The sequence below is a fragment of the Epinephelus fuscoguttatus genome, linkage group LG5, assembly GCF_011397635.1.
Source record: "Epinephelus fuscoguttatus linkage group LG5, E.fuscoguttatus.final_Chr_v1".
Lineage (NCBI taxonomy): Eukaryota > Metazoa > Chordata > Actinopteri > Perciformes > Serranidae > Epinephelus > Epinephelus fuscoguttatus.
The window spans coordinates 39,692,592-39,710,544 of NC_064756.1; the positions used below are offsets into that span (position 1 = coordinate 39,692,592).

General features: G+C 39.0%; 2 protein-coding genes across 4 annotated transcripts in view; one reads left to right on the forward strand and one right to left on the reverse strand.

Moving 5' to 3' along the window:
• The window catches only part of sgsm2 (small G protein signaling modulator 2), a 136,761-nt gene extending 131,292 nt beyond the window's left edge, over positions 1-5,469 (forward strand). For both annotated transcript variants that reach the window (XM_049575662.1, XM_049575663.1), the window contains one exon: positions 1,109-5,469. In XM_049575662.1, coding sequence (XP_049431619.1) covers positions 1,109-1,197 — 89 coding nt within the window. In that variant the 3' untranslated portion in view covers positions 1,198-5,469. The remainder of the gene's footprint in view (positions 1-1,108) is intronic.
• Positions 5,470-8,595: 3,126 nt separating this feature from the next.
• Positions 8,596-17,953, reverse strand: part of tpst1 (tyrosylprotein sulfotransferase 1) — a 75,657-nt gene continuing 66,299 nt past the window's right edge. Inside the window, exons 4-6 of one of the 2 annotated variants that reach the window (XM_049575664.1) lie at positions 15,898-15,948; positions 15,199-15,267; positions 8,610-9,157 (exon numbers count right to left, since the gene is read on the reverse strand). In XM_049575664.1, the coding sequence (XP_049431621.1) occupies positions 15,232-15,267; positions 15,898-15,948 (87 nt within the window). In that variant the 3' untranslated portion in view covers positions 8,610-9,157; positions 15,199-15,231. Of the gene's footprint in view, positions 9,158-15,198; positions 15,268-15,897; positions 15,949-17,953 lie in introns of both variants that reach the window. The other variant, XM_049575665.1, reaches the window with a different exon arrangement.

The window sequence follows — 17,953 nt, forward strand, 5'->3', positions numbered from 1 at the left end:
AAGTTTTAGATGTATACATAAAATTATCTGTTTTCTAATCTTGTCAACACAGTGTAAAATCATGTCAATAGAAAACAATCCTTAAATAATAATAATAATAATAATACTAATAAAACATACTAATACCCTGCACCTTTTACACCTAGAGATATCTAATGGGTAGGTAACAATCTCATTAATGCTATATAAACAGTTCAGCAATTTTTTTTTTAACAAATCTCAAATCATATCTATATATGTCTTTATATACTTCCATCACTAGAAAGGATGACTTTGTGCTTCCTCACTAAAACTGATTGTTAATATATTGATTTAATTTCAATTTATTTTTCTTTATTATTATTGTTTTTATAAATAGTTAGCTAAAAGTAACATGGATAAATTATTTAAATAGTTTACTGAAAAAAATGAAAAAATGAAAAGGAAAGTAAGCTAAATATTTAAAATACTTTACTAAATGTAATGCATAAATGGTTGAAATAGTTATTAATGAAAGCTAATGGATAAATGATAAAGAAAAGTAATAAATAAATGAAATTTAACATAAATGGTTGAAATTGTTAACCAAAAGTAATTGATAAATGGTAGAAAATTGTTAACTAAAATGAGTGAATAAATGGTTAAAGGTAATGTATATATGGTTAAGTAATGGATAAATGATGGAAATGGTTAAGTAGAAGTAATAAATACATTATTCAAATAGATAAATAGTTGAAATAGCTAAAAGTAATGGATAAACGGTTGAAATGTGGTTGTGGTATAAATGCAAACTCATATATACACAAGTGTTCCCTAATGAAAAATAAGCAGCAAAAAGTACATTGACTTGAAAAAGAGGCAGAAGAACTTAAGGAAGGAGGGCTATAGAGTATAGACTCCATACCCACAACTGCGCTGCATATCCATTATCTGAAGGCACCTGCATGCTTGGAACAAACTAGTTCATCTAAAGGGAAAATAGTTTCTACCTGTTCCAAACAACGACAGTCAAAAGTGGGATAAGGAGCCCATGGCCTTACAAGAAGTGGTTGTTCATGCAGGTGATCTCTAAACTGTATGGTGTGCATATTTCTGTAGCTGCCTCTCCAACAGTGTGTTTGATCCACAGAGATGGCTGAGCGTCACGATGTCCAACATATCCTGAAAATTGCGCGTGAGCTGGTGCACAAAGTCCAGTCTCTGATGGACAACAAGTGACTATAGAGGAAGAGGAGGAGGAGGAATGGGAGGATGCAGAGGAAGAGTGTCCGACCCTACAGGACACTCAGCTCTTCCTCTCATCCCTTAGAGAGACAGAGTGTTTCCAGGCCTTCATCTATCCAGAGCAGGTCCAGGGAGTCCAGGTCTCCTCCCTGCCCAGATAAAGGCCCTGGTAGTGGCGCAGGAGCGCTGCCGGACTGGCCTGGCTCTGGAGCTTGGCCTCGATCTGTTTACATTTTCCTTAACATGGAATGCCCATGGTGTCCGTTCAGACATGTGGATTTGTCTGCATGCTTGTGAGTTTGATCGCACTGTGAACACATTCTTGAGTCTCCCCAGTCCTACAGAGCTTGTGTGGGTGCATGAAAACATACACACACACACACACACACACACACACACTCCAAAAGAGCATCAGCTCTATCAATACTCCAGTTTTCTTAAGTGTCACCCTTTTCCTGACTCTGAACCAGAACATTTTGGATGCTTGTCAGGAAGGCTTAAGCCTTCTCAGATGTGTTCCTCCATGTAATGCCAGTGGAGGCCACAAGAGAGCAGGATTTGCATACAACATTGTCAGAGGAGCAGAAGACTTAGCCACGAAGAAGTTTTCATTAGTGACCAAATGGACTGTGCCAACTACCTTTTCATGAGTGTTTTCTACAATAAGCATGTGTGTTTTTACCCCCACCTCCCACCCTCCCTTGACCTTTTTTCTTTTTGTCCAAGAGTTCATTATCACACAAATGTTGCCTTTATCAGTAACAGCCCAAGGTACTGAGATGCACTTTTTGTGAGGGTTTCCTTCATGGTGCCTGTGAAGGCCTCATCAGAGTTGGTGGGGGCCGGAGGCGCCACAAGAGGCCAAAATGTTGAAGAACTCAGGATGAATTGCAGCTAACTTTCCTGAGCATGTTCGTCAGCAGTTAATGCATGTTTAATCCTTGTTCCAAGATGGAAGAAACATAGCAGCAGAGCACAACAGTAAAGACATAAGCACACAGGCCTTCCTCCATGCTGTGGTATAAAACTTCTGCATTTCTCTTTTGTAGTACTGTGATTTTGTTCAGGGTCATAGCACCCATTGGGGATTCTGAGGACATGGCGTTGGTGACATTTCTGGGAATTTGGGGCGTTAAATGACCAGAGGAGGAATTAACATTCTATGATCATACACATATAACATGGCTGGTTTTTGAGGTTGATAATAAATATCTCAAAATGTTACAGTTTTTAAGTGAAACATTTAATCAACATTTTGAAATCTCAAAAGAGATTTAGTATTAGCTAACACCTTGCGGACTATACCTTGGGAAATACTAATTTACAACTTTAAGACTTAATTTAACTCCAGAAAGTTTTATATTTTAGGATTTGGTTTGTTTTTTTGTGGCTAGTCAGAGATTTCTTAGATGGGTTGAGTTGCACTGGAGGGGAATTTGGACTTCTGACCTCGGTATTTCTAAAAGCCCGGCTATGGCCCTGTTCCAGTCAGCTTCTGCAAGGTTAGCTGAATTTTCAAATGACAGTGAGCTGAGAGAAACACTGTTCAATAAACCAAAAACTAGAGTGCTGTGGCTGATATGAAAAAGTCGACACAACTGGCTGAGAGACAGAAGGTGTAAGGAAATGAAAAAAATGAAGCATGATTAAGAAACACCTTTAGGAATGGAGTAAAAGTAACAGATTTATTAAATTTACCTGTGCCTGAGGGTGGATATTCATTTTAGAATAATGCTGGCATTATTTTACATTTTTTGTTATTGTCAAAAAATTCCATGAAAAAAAAACCCCAAACCATTTTAACTGTGTAGCACTCAGCCTTATGTAAATAGTAAATAGTACACACCTACAGTAAAGAGTGAATTTGTTGGGGACTATTTTAAGTGGTGGTTTGTTATGCATTTGATACTGTACTCAAAATTACTGCGGTAGGTTTTCATTTGATTCTTCTCTGGGAATATGCCACCTTTCTGTCTGGATTTCTTATATATTAAAACGGCATTATTATTTTCTGTTATTATTATTCTATATTTGGTAAATAATGTGGTGACACTGGAACAGTTCCTTAAAAGTATATCTTAAAGGTAGGAAATGCCACAGAGTGGTTTGACTCTGTCTTTGACCAGAGATTATTACAGCTTCAGTGGCAGGGGAGGCATGCAGCCATGTCAGTATGTTGTTGCAGTGATTTGAGGAATGGGATTATTCTCAGACATTTAATTCAAATACAGCTTTAGCATGAAAGGTTATCGTAAGAAACCATTACAGGTGAAAATTTGATCCAGTTAAATTATTGTAAAAATGCCAATTCTATGCTTAACCATACTGTATCCACAAGAGCTGTATGAAGGCATTAATGATTCAAATCAGCCACACGGTGGCGCTGTAATTAATGCCCAAAAAATGCAATTTTGGAAATGCCACACCCCTCACACTGTAGGTTGGAATGACTCGAAATTTGTCTAGCTTATCTAGCTTAATGTGCTCTACAAAAAGCCCCTTGTACCACAAAGGTCCACCATGATGGAGTTTTTTGCTAGTTTGCATAATGTGAAAAAACAGTAATATTAATAGACTTTTTTGGATTTTGACTACCAACACCACTGACCGAGTTACACAAGCTTACTATATAAATGAGCAAGATTGGTCAAAAAACATGGCCGCCATCAATCAAAAAGTCTTAGAAGGAAATAGGCCATAACTCAAGCTGTCTCAGCGCAATCCTGATTAATCTCAGTGATTAAACTCATATTGGTCTCGTCTAACATCCTGGGATCCTGCAGGTATATTCCCCAGGAAAAGGAGAGCAGACTTTGCTCCAGTAACAACCCTAAGCAGGACTGTGTATGTGGGGTGGTGTGATAATGAAGGAACATGCCACTCACTGCAGCAGTGTGGATCACAAATTTGATGAGTGTGTTTCATTGGTGAGTTTTTGGACAGCAGTGGAGCTCTATGGCACACAGGAATAACATACATGACTACACACACAATACTTATTAGGATAAATTCATCGTTGGTTTGGGTGTTTTCAAGGGATTTGTTGACCATATGAAAATATAAATACTACCAGCTTTGTCCTTTACATAAATCCATGTTTTGCCTTGGAACAAGAGTCAAACATGCCCACTGTTCTGAAGGACACATGAAGACTTCTTATTGCGTTTAGCAGTTCAGGAAAAGTGGTTGCAATTGTCCATGTGGAACCTGATTCTCCTGCCTAAAGTCCAGCCTCTGAAGATAGAACGTGCTTGGACGGGGTTGGTCTAAATTGCATCTGTGGTCTGAGAGGAAGCTGCTTCTCTAGTGTTCAGTGAATCAGTATTAAGATGCCTTTGGCTTCACAGTAACAGCACAGAGTACATTCGTGTTTGTATCTGAAGGGAATCTGGGAATTTTTTTGATACTGTTTCCAATCCCCCTCGTCAGTGTGACCCTTTATCTCCAATCTCCTTGTCTCCTTAAAATGTCCAGCACGGCTGCATATGATTGGTCATCCAGCACGGACCTGCACCTGTGATTCAAGTGCCAAGAGTCTTCCCCAATCCTGAAGTGTACTGTAGTCATCCGGCTCTCTGATTTGCTAGTTTGATCCCAGGAGCGGGCGTGGTGTGGATGTACCTCGCTACGGCCTCTCCCCCTCCACCACCCTGCCGCCACGGCGACAGAGGAGGGTTGCTGGGGGAAACCGGCCCGTAGCAGAGTTTATTCTTCCAATCAGGACATTGTGTACCAAAGCCTTGAAACAGCCCCCTCTGTGGCATGATGACAATGTGCAATTTCATACTGCATTTTGAAGACTGACTGTTTACTATGTGTGTAAAATATTTTTGAAAATGGTGATGAATCTTTAACTACTGTGCAATTTGTTGTTTGAGAAAATCCATCAAAGTCTATATTGCTGTAAATACAAATCAAAAGCCCAATATTTCTATGAAGACAGTCAGAACATATATTACTTATTTTGAGATCTATTTTTTATGTTGGTTTTAGCAGCACTAGTTGGAGGTGTATACTGTGCAGAAATGCAGAATGTGTGCAGACTATGTTACACGTTGACTGTTAAGTGTTCTTTCTCAATGTTGTGCACTGACTTTAAGATTTCAAATTTCTATTTATTTAGAGAGCCAATGATTGCATTGCTGAATATGTATTGGTAAGGATGTATCATTTGCCTTGAATGTAATGTATTAATAAACAAGAGGTTGTTCATTTGCGGGCTGCTCTCTTTCCTCTAAGCTACGAAGAAGAACTTCTGTGACTGTACATGTTGCTTTTTGTTCATAATTGTTTTTCTTAAAGAACAGACCAGTTTAAAGCTACTCTTTTTTTTTTTTATCACTCTGCGCGGATGATTGCCACAGCAGGAGGCATTATGTTTTGGGGTTGTCCATCCCATTCTTGTCAATATGATTTCTCAGAGACACCTTGAGGAAATTCTTCAAATTTGGCACAAACATCCACTTGGACTCAACAATAAACTGGTTAGATTTTGGTAGTCAAAGGTCAAGATCACTTTGACCATGTATCTGTCTTATCCTCATGCACACAATATCTGAGGAGGGCCTTGGGGGAATTTCCTCAAATGCCACACAAACCTCCATTTGGACTCCAAGCTGAGTCAACCAGATTTTGGTGGTCAAAGGTCACTGTAATCTTACAAAACATTTCTTTGGCCATAACTCAACAATCCATATGTTACTTATGACAACCTTTCCCACAAATGTCTAATAGGATAAAATAAAAAACTAGTCATTTTTCAGTTCCATAACCCAGGAACAGAAGGGGAGACATTTGGTCAGATACTGAATATTGCCCTATTTCCACCAAACACTTTCAGTATAGTACCTTTGTGGAACCATCAGTAACCCTTCAGACATGGCACCTAGACCATAGGTCTGTTTAGCATTTCCACTGCAAACAGTACTCTTAAATGTGGGCGGGGTTGTTGTTGATCACTGCCGCGTCCAGCTCTCACTGTATTTCCTGTATTTTCACAGATGACACAGATTGAAGTCTGCACCTCATGTATCGTATCATCAGGTTGCACGCCGACATTTTCAGAACAAAACAGAAAAGTAAGAGTGAGCATTTCTCTTGAAGGGATATTTGAAAATAGCGGGTTGGTGCATTTAGTCCTTCTCAGGCAAGCACAGGGGTTTAACGTTGCTGTAGCCCACAGGAATGATGCTCTACAACACTTTTTTTTCCCCTCCAAGAGCGGATTAGAATATATGCAGTTCACATAATCCAGTCGAAATCAATATATATTTTTAAACGACTGAAGGTCCACTCATTACTAAAAGTGTTTGTCATCCAAGAGAGACAATTAAAACTAATGTCAAAGTTGTCATATTGAAATTTAAGGTGTGTTGACGGGTTCACACTGTCAACTTGTGCATTGAGTAACATTACAAGTAAATGTTCCACCTTAAAAGACAGTCAGCCAAATTATTTTTTTCTCAGTTTACAGCTGCTGCTAGAGGCAGCAAAACATCCTTTCATTTCATAGTTATAGTTCATTAATATATGTAAGACTGGCCATGGTATGAACAGGGGTTACTTAAGCCTTAAAACCAGCCACAACTCAGCACTAAGCAAGAGTGAAAGTCATTCATTGGACTGCAGCATTTCTAGCTCCACCTTTTAGTACTGGATCTGTGTGCTAGCTACCCCAACAGACTATACAACCAACAATGGGAATGGTAAGGAACGGTTCCATTGGTACCATCCAATTTTCCACAATGGAAACTGAAAATATGCATACCGAACTAAACTGAACCAGACCAGACTGCTTGGTGGAAACAGCTTTATTGACACTAATCTTGGGTGTCCTTGTGTGTGAAGCATCTACGTTTTAGAATATGTTGCATCTTTGCAGCAACATTCATATTTGAGGCTGACAGACATGGATCTAAACTGCATCTTGATTAGTTTGCAGAGGCATGAAACGGCAAAGCAGTAACTCTTTTCTGTATAAAACCTATTATCTCTTCAACACCTTTCCCCAGCAGACAAATTAACATTAATAACTAGCTGGTGAACATAGTGGAGCATTAAACAACTTAAGAGGCAGTAGACTAATTCATTTTAGACTTGGTAAAAGAAATGTTGCACTGCCCCCAAGTGGCAAAAAAAAAAAAAATCAATTTATGTAGGATTAAAATCAAAATAATCTAAATTATTGTGCAAATAGAGTTGTAACAATTAATTGATTAGCTGTAAATTATTAAATTAATCACCAACTAATCTGTTAATTGATTAATTGGTTTGAGTTATTTTTTAAGGAAAAAAATCTTTGATTCCAGCTTTTTATATATGAATATTTTCTGGTTTCTTTACTCTATAACAGTGAACTTTGCGTTGTGGACAAAATATGACTTAGAAGACGTTGTCTTGGACTTTGACTGACATGTTTCACAATTTTCTGACATTTTATAGACCAAACAACTAACCCAGTAATCAAGAAAATAACCTGACAATGAAAATTATCATTAGTTGTAGCCCTCATTTAATTTTCCTTAACTGCTTGTGCTGATACAGGGTCGCGGGTGTGCTGATCTTATCCCAGCTGTCATTTGGCGAGGCGGGGTACACCCTGGACAGGTCACACACATAGAAACAGACAACCATTCATGTTCACATTCACACCTACAGGCAATTCAGAGTCACCAATTAACCTGCATGTCTTTGGACTGTGGGAGGAAGCCGGAGTACCCAGAAAAAGCCCATGCTGACAAGGGGAGACCATGCAACATCCACACACAAGGGCCCTGGCTGATGAGTGGATTTGAACCTGAAATTCTCCTTCTGTACAGCCCTTTGCTGCAACCTCGTATAGCAAATACATTTTGATAACATCATGTAAATTGTTTCAATTTTGAAATGCTTGATATTCCACTAAAATTCTAAAATTTTCTTTACGTTCCCTGTCTGGACAATGTAGGTCCACACAGCAGACTATACTGTATATAGCAGCGTTTGCCCAGACACCCAGAAATCAGCTAGTACAGTACAAGCATACTGCTATGCTAGAAATACTCTATCTGGCTCCAGGTTTTATCTGTTGCTTTTACTTTGATTAAAAACAGCTTAATAAGGAATATGCACCACAGTATAAAATCTAGGACTTGAAAACAATTCCATAGAACCTCTTGACCCACTGTGAACATGGGGCTTTTGGGGGCTCCTGGGGGTCTGAGGCCCTGGGGCAGTTTCTTCCTTTGCCAGGCTGGTAATCCAGCCTTATTTGTGTAAAAACAGTTTCCACTTAACAATATCCCAATGTATCAACTACTGTCCAGGATCATGAAGCGTTCTGGACTTGAACTGCAATAATCAGGACCTTGTGCTTACTGAAACATTTTCACTTAAATGTTTCACATTAAGTTTCAGTGTTCTGTTATTTTCACTCTCCATCTGTGTTTTCACTCACCATTCAACCAAATATAACCACACTTACAACAGGTTTAAAAAAAAAACAATGTTTATCACGTTGATACTGATCAGTACCCATGACATTGCACAATACAAAGGCATGAAAAAAAAATTAACATTAAAATAGGTATTGCATCTTTCAAAAGCTAATTCTCCATTCATAAATGCTTCTTGCGATTTCAGTTCACTGCAGTTTCTTACAACAGAATCACAGAGTTTTTTTTCTAAATAGCCAGAAATCATTTCTAAAAATTGATGAGCGTGATGTGACACGAAAAATAACAATCAGCAGACATTCTGTGGTTGTGAGAAGTATTAGTATTATTTTTTGTACAGTACATTGAAGGCCAAAAGTTCTCCTTACACGAGGCGCAGTAGCCCGTAGGAGGGGCTGACTCTGGTGAGGAGACGGTCCTTCTGTGGTCATATGACCTTTGAAATGTGCCGACGCCCAATACAGATGGTGAGATGGGTGAGATGATGTCCATGATTTCCTATTCCACTGCACCTCCTGTTCCTATTCAGAGACATGAGAATTTCTTGTCATGGTAAAATCAAAGCAGAGTTTCCACTGTGACTCTGACCAAACATTCAATGACTGTTTGATGATGTTCTATGACTCAGTCAGAGATATAAACACATGAGCTGGAAAGGGTAATATACTCTCCCTGATATAATTGCAATAAACTATATTATTATCATTTGACATGACACTGACATAATGGTAATATAATTGCATAAAAATGCAAGTACATCCTTTCAAAGAGCAATGGATTTGTAATTCTTAAGATTATACACTGGAATTTGAATATGAAAAAAATACATATTTTTAAAAAAGTAACACCTATCACTTTATATAATGTCAATACTTTTTATGTATAAAAGAAACATTATAAATAAAATTATATTACCTTTATGGATGTAGCACAAAACTAATCAGTTTGAGACTTAAAAAATAATTTGGCCAAAATGAAACGGTGTTACGCCTCTTGGGACTAGTACAATGAACTTAGCAAAGCTCCAGGAACACCACAGTTACCTCCATAATCTGGCCCATGTGCTGCAGTCACCTCCAAGGCATGGATGGCCTGGGAGCTCATGGTTTGCTGATGGATTTATGGAGTGGAGGATGAAGTTGTTGGAGGGTAAAACTAGATACAGATGATTTTATGGTATGTTTTTTCAAAGTGGTTTTTCAAGCTAACAACCATCAGGACTGTGATTCTGTCACTCCAGAGGTGCAGCTGCAGGCTTCCGCTAAGCTACACTCTGTGTTTTTTCTTCAGACTATCCCAAGTGGGCGGGGGTAGAGAGAGGAACTCAGGAGAATTGCTGTGCCCAAGTGTTATAATGGTTGGGAGTTAGAAGAGCAGATCTTTACCACTACACCCTTAGTGTGAAGCTAGAGCTATCAGTTAATTAACTTTGTTTGGCCTAAAGACTAAAAATAGCAAGTTTGGCTCTTTCCAAAGGTAAAAAGAAAACACTTCTTTGATTTTATCCACTTCACCCACACAAAAACCAAAGAATAAAAACAACACTCCCTGTTTCTCAGGGGTTATGTGCAGGACTATTTGATGGCTGGTCCTCCACATAAATCACCTGGCTCCAGATACTTACTGGGTACAGACATGACAGCACTATAGATCTTCTCACCTGACACTCAACAAGACAGGGATAAGCATGTCTCCCAAAATGGTGACCTACTGTTTTGTTTTTTATCAACTATTCTGATAATTTTTAAACAATATGTGTGTTTGTATCATAGTAAACCAAATATCTTTAGGGTTTTGACTGTTGGTTGGACAAAACATTTCAAGATGTCACCTTGAGCTCTGTTTTCTGGCATTCTTTTAGACTAAATATTAATTGATTAATCACAAAAAAGGTCATCAAACTGATCATTAAAGGTAATAATTGTTTGTTGCAGCTGTGTTACGGATAAAATTGAACATGTTGAGCATTAACTTTCTAAAGTTATTACATTTCTAGATTTAAACTTTGTCATTTACACAAAGAACTGCCAAATTTAGCAAATGTACCAGTCTGGAGTCCATCCTTTCAATATTCCAGGATGCTTCAGTAATCACATGTCAGAAAGAAAGCCACTAAACTGTCTGGGTTTGTCAGCAAATGCTATAACTCATATGTTATCTTTATTAGAACCTGAGAGATAAATTAGCAGGGTATATACAGTGGTGGAAAAAAGTTTTCGGACACCCCATGCATTTGTGAAATATTGCATTAAGAATCACTCTTAGAGCGTTGCCAGTTCGATCCCGGGCGTGGGAGCCCTTCTGTGCGGAGTTTGCATGTTCTCCCCGTGTCAGCGTGCGTTCTCTCCGGGCACTCCGGCTTCCTCCCACAGTCCAAAGACATGCAGATTGGGGACTAGGTTAATTGATAACTCTAAATTGTCCGTAGGTGTGAATGTGAGCGTGAATGGTTGTCTGTCTCTATGTGTCAGCCCTGCAATAGTCTGGCGACCTGTCCAGGGTGTACCCTGCCTCTCACCCGATGTCAGCTGGGATAGGCTCCAGCCCCCCCACGACCCTCAAGAGGATGAAGCAGATAGAAGATGAATGAATGAATGAATCAATCACTCTTAGGTCTTCAAGTGCAATTTCTTTTAGTACAGTCACAGCCAAAATACTAAATAAATCCCAAAAAAGCCATTAAAAACTTAAAATTGATTGGTTCCATAAAAATACATAAGAAATTTTGAGTATTGGGTCATTTTGGTACCAGTGATGAAGGTCGTTCTTTTTATTAAAAGACACAATTGTTGTTGCAAAGCTTCGTGTCTACATAAAGCCAGCACATTTGAAAGTTCTTCAGACACAAAAATGGCTAAAACAAGGAACCTAACGCAGGAAACACGCCTGAAGATAAAGATTCTCAGCCAGGAAGGGTACAGCTGCCGCCAGATAGCCAGGAAGTGCAGATGCAGTCCTTCAGCAGTTGGATACACTCTGCAGAAATACAGACGAACCAACAGCTTGGAAGACAAACCAAGATCTGGGCGTCCAAGGGTTTCTTCAGCAAGAAATGACCACATCCTGATCCGCATGTGCAGGCAAAACCACCGAATGACATCACAGGAGCTTCAGCAGCAGTGGTCAAACCAAACTAGTGTCCAGTGTTCCACCCATACTGTACGTGGCCGACTTTTAGATCATGGCTTAAGGTCCTACAAGGCTATCAAGAAGCCCCTGATCAATGAGAGACAGAGGTTAGCCCGGCGTCGTTGGGCCCAGGCACACAAGAACTGGACAGCCAGGAACTGGAAGAAGATTTTGTGGTCAGATGAGTCCAGTTTCCAGCTTTATCTTCCTCCTACTAATGTGAGGGTACACAGAAGGCCAGGCGAAGCATTATCTCCAGCATGTACAGTACCTACTGTCAAGCATGGTGGAGGCAGTATCATGGTTTGGGGATGCATGAGTGCTGCTGGTGTTGGTCATCTCACTGTCTGTGATGGCACATTGAACTCTACCAAGTATTGTACCATTCTCGAAATCCATGCTCCCCTTCTGCACGTGCACTGTTCCGAGGTAAAAACTGGATGTTTCAACAAGATAATGCCCCTTGCCACACATCCAAGGCCAGTAGAACTTGGCTGCAGGAGCACAGTATCCAGGTCTTAGAGTGGCCAGCTCCATCCCCGGACATGAGCCCCATTGAAAATCTGTGGTGGATTATCAAAAGGTCTGTTTCAAAGCATAAACCAAAGAATTTAGAAGAATTAAAAGCAGTAATTCAAGAAGAATGGGACAAGATTACCCCTCAACAGTGTGAAAGGCTCGTGGGGAACATGCCAGCCAGGATTAGAGCTCTACTACGTGCCAATGGCAGGACGACTAAATATTAATTTGATGATGTGATGGTTTATTTATTTTTTGTTCAGTTTTTAACACATTCTCTGTTATTTGTTGACTTTGATACCGACAATGTTAAGAACTGACATATTGAAACTTAGTTTGTTAGTTTTTCTTGTAAACAATAAACAAAAAAATATAATTTGTATTTGTTTGTATCTGTCTAATGCAGCCACACCTTTTGAAACACAAAAAAGATTTTTCCACAAATATTTCATGATAATATTTGAGATTGTGTAAAATTTTAAGGGTGTCCGAAAACTTTTTTCCACCACTGTATGTTTATCACTTAAAAGTAACTAGAAGCTGTGGTACAGAAAAGTCAAAAATATACTGCGCACACCAGAGAGCACACATTTATTTTCTCACTGTAAAATGGGCTGTTCAGTACACTGAAAGGGTCTTTATAAAAATATGTTTTTAAACTATATATAGTTGAGTATAGTTGTATAGTTGAGTAAAAACTAGATAAGAGCCTTACTGATAATAATAGCACATTGTTTTATTTTTTGTGAACGCTGCAACAGTGACCATAACGTCAGTAATGTTGTAGGGACTCAGAATAATTACTTCAACATGCGAAAAAAAGTGCATGGTCAGGTGGTCTTTATCACAAAATTAAAAAAAAATTGATACATTTACTCAACTACTGCATTTATGACATTTGAGCTACTTGGTTTGACAATGTCCTTTTTATGTCACTTTTTACTCACATTCATTCATCTATATCTGACATCTTAAGATGCAAGTTAAAATGTGCAGATTACAATCTAGACTGTAGATTATGATACCCATCTGTATATTAACTCCACCCTCACCAACATAAAGATTCTTCTCTATGTCAAGACATCAATAATGCTAATCAAATACCAATAAAATATAGAACACTGACACTGACTCTCTTTTTAAAGTTAATTTTGGGGATAATAGTTGTGTAATTAAGAGCCACTGTATGCTGATTTAAGTGGGATGTTTTAAATGCTGAACTTGCTGGTATATGCACTGTTAGTCTAGTCAATGATCACAATGCTTCTCCCATTACTGTAAGACAGTTATTCACCAGTTGCCACGAAAAAATACATCCAATACATCTTGAAACTTCTGCCACCAGGGAATGTGATTTAGAGTCCAAAAAATTATATCAAGCTATTTGCTTTTAAGGAAATATTAGATCAAGTGTTACACATTCATTTACTGAAATAACCGAGCCCCTCACAATACACTTACACTGTAAGAAAAAGGCAAACCAGGACATGAAGCGTTGAGGGATGACGAGTGTAGCAGTGTTTAGGGGAGCAGCAGATGGGATGTCTTATATAATGCAATACCAATAAATCTGCTGCACACCTCATACACATGTTCTCAGGTTACTGGCTGATCAGATCTCTGCTCGGGTTGAAGTTGGGGATTACCTGAACACCATCTCCTACACGTTCGTAGGCGGTTTTATTTATTTATTTATTTATTTTTACCTAAAAAGGTGCAAATAAGCTTACTAACAGGATAGTGTAAGAATGACACCAACATTTTAGCCAACAGGTGACAGAATAAACAGCAGAGTTTTCCCGACCACTATAAGACTTGGGCGCAGCAATTCTCCTTTTATTCTCTCTCTACCCCCACCCACTTGTGCAAGTCTGACAAAGTGTAGCTTAGCGGTAGCCTGCAGCTGCGCTTTTGGAGGTGAACAGGCACAGTCCTGACAGTCGCTTGCTAACCTGGTAACGAGCCATAAAGTCTGTTGTTTGTAGTTTTGCCCTCCAGCAACATCATCCTCCACTCAGTAAATCCACCAGCACAGCGCCAGCTTCCAGCCCGTCCATCCCCAGGAGCCGACTGCAGCACACCAACCAGATTATGGAGGTAAGTGTGGGGATCCCAGATTTGTTAAGATGGCCTGTTTTTCACAAGGGACATCACTTGGTTTTGTTGACAGAATTATTAGTGAATCTCAAACTATGTAATCTTGGGTTACTCCATGATGGTACTTTATTTCATGTATATATTAACAGACGTCAATTACTTTTTAAAAAATATGTTAAATATTTTTTTCATATTCCAGTCCACAGGCGCTTCTAGCCTAAATGACGCCCTGGGCGACACCCCCCTATGGATTCGCTACTGTTTCAGTCACAATGTCTGAATATGCTTAAGAATAAACATTCCATTGCTCTCTGAAAAGGTGTATTTGCATTATTACGCTGTATAATTATCATATTAGTGGTAAAAAAAAAAAAAAACTGTCTCAAAATGACAATCATATCACATATCAAAATACTTTCTGCCACAGTATGTAGTCCAACAAAAGTAGTTGTTGAGACAGGGCTAGGAAGATGTCTGATCAGACACGATAAATGATATCTATTAGTAAATTATTCAGAACCTTACAGGTAAAAATACCTTTTATTATACTCCATTACAAGTAAAAGTCCTGGTTTTAAAAATTCACTGAATGTTTATATCATTATATCATAATTTTCACTGATGGAAAATCATTTTACTGTAGCTGGTTGAGGTGGAGCATGTTCTTAACAAGTGGTATCACTTTAAATAGTTCAGGTTATTATGACGTAATTATGTGATTCTTTATATGAAATGTTAATCTGTAACAGAACTACTAACTGAGGCTCTCAGATGAATGCAGTTGAGTACAAAGTACTATACTTGTGTCCATCTGTACCTGTGTGTTGTGGTGATGGCACTCCTGCTGCTCCTAACTGGGGTTGGGTTTCTCTGCAGACTTCTGAATCTGTACGGAGGAACAAAAGGCAGAAAACACACAGACAGAAGTTACACTATCTGCTCTCAGGATGACAGGAAGCTCTGTGACAAATTAAGAAAATACCAGAATATGCAACTTGAGCCACCAAGGAGAAGCTCACAGTCAGCTGAATCATTGACTTTAACATATTTCTTTTCCTCCCCCTCAATCACTGAACAAAGAGGCTAATTGTGCTGATAAAAAAGCATTATTAGCAAATCAAAAGCAGACAGACTCTTCTGACGTGTGTTCCTAAAACATGTAGAAAACAGATGTAGGTTTGTCTGACTACCAGAGGAGGGCAGAAGTGATCTTCTCCTATCATTAGGCTTTTAAATCAAGAAACAACAAAGCAACACAAACAGACTATCAAACAAAATAACAACTAAAGACCAAAAACATGAAGACAATTATGAAGCTGAGGCCAGAAAACAATAACAGGCTGCATTATATGGCAAGAAACTCAAGTCAAAAACAAGAGAAGATGGGTAAATGTGAGCAGATGGAAATCTGTAACAAGATCTTCCTCTGAGTTGCAGATGGTTTAACTCAAATCAGACACTAAAAGAGGCTGAAAAAAAAGAAAAAGCTCAATGACAGGCAGAAATGTTACTGTACCTGTGATTGTTCTTTTAGGAAATCAGGTAGCTGAAATTCACCTTTAAAGACCTGGAAAAACAAAGGAGCAACTTTAGAGGTTTAGAGCTCCACAAATTCATTGAATTTGCATGAATTCATTATCTGGATTACCATGGTGAAGGTCAATTAAGGCATCATTCTACATGTACAAAAGCATAACTTGCTGCTTCAAATCCAAGCTGAGCTGACACAGCCTGACAGATGAATCCATCTCAGCATGTATCTGACTCAGACCATTGTGTTGTGACACCGTGTTGTGCAAGGTGAACATTTGCAACCTAAAAAGATGGAGGCTGCTGGACACATGCCAGGAATTTCATGCTCTGCTCCTGGTGACATATAGTCTCCTCCCCGGGGGGATGACATGGGACCAGACTGAGAGCTGAAAAGAGGCACAGAGCAGAGAAATGGATGGAGCGGAGGAGGGGTGGCTGGGGGGAGTTGAGGATCAATATCCTATTGGACACAGCAGGGTGTCCACTGTCTATGAAGGGAATGTTTTTTGTGTGTCTGTTCCAGGAAAAGAAACTCTGGCTTCTCCTCTCTTGTTGGCCTCAGCCACGCAGTCAACACATAAGTGGACTACTCCTGGATCCTTCAGGATTATCACTAACATGTGTCTTGTTGTTTCCACAGACAACTCACAATATCTATATAGGAAGTCACCTCCTTCATGTTGAATGAAAACAACACTGCAGCATGAGGTCGTTCTGTCAGCCAGAGATAGTGAAAAATGTGGAAAAGAGGTTGGGCCGTGAGGAACAACAGTATGCTGACGGATAGAAGCTGAATATCAGAGTAATTTAACAGATAAAGACATGAAACAGGAGACAACAGCAGCAGTAATGTGTTGAGTTACCACAGTCCATCAGGGGGCAGCAATGAGACGGAGACTGCTAACTGTACTGAGCAACTACAAAATTTACCAAAGTTATTTGCAACAACTGATTTATTTTTTTATCATACCGTACGACAGTTACCTCTGACCAAGGAATCTAACTGAACAGGAGGCAGTCCATGAGTGGTGACAGAAACAACAACAGCACTGGTTAACACATTATAGGTGATCTCCCCTGTTAATTACATTTAATGTTAATTAGCCAACACTAACAGTTGTCAACTAAACTGACATACATAAACAACATATTTCCACAAATAACATTTGAGTTAACTTATGAATCCTGAATAAAATCAAAGAATCCTGAAAACATCACTGCAAACCTCCAGGTTTGCTTGTATGACATCAGTCGATGCTGTAATGTCCTGTCTGATCAAGCTATTAACTCTGCCAAATGTGACTGCTGATCTTGAACAGGGCCTGAAGGCAGAAACATCATCTAAAATAAAAGAGAAATGCATATGGAGCCAGAGTCTCTGACACTTGTTACTCATATGAATCACACATACCACTATAGCGATGGTCAGAAGGATCTTATTTCACTATCTGCACAATAAATGTAAAAGATTACAGCCAGCCTGCTGTAACATGTAGACCTACACAAAGTAGCAAGCTAATATGCAGGAACGTATGTGCTTGGCATTAGTCCAGTTGCTGTTCAGTTTCAGAACTGTTTGTATTGGCAGAGCCAAATAAGTGAATAAACAAATCATGATCTGTTGTCACCTTTTACAGTTAACTAATACATGGCATTTGTGGAGCTGCTGTATAAAAGCAATATCACTGGATTGTGTGTTTTTGTACTATCAACAGGACTGTGATTCAGTTGTAGGCACGAGGCCACAGCACTCTCAGCACTCCGTCTTGCGTGGTACAGCTTCATTATAGTAAACATTTGGTAAAAGTAAGGCTGCTGTCGAATGATATTTTTTTTAAATCACCAAATTTCAAAAGTTAATGACGATTTATCACATTTTTTGTTGCATATTTAAAACCATATTATTCCAGAGTGTCTTGATCTGGAATCAAATTAATGCAAGGTTTGATGCCTTTTGAATGAAGTGGGTGCCAGTCAGAGTCATGTCTGACTGATGATAATAAAACTGGAAGAAAATAGCTCTGTCAAACTATAGGCCA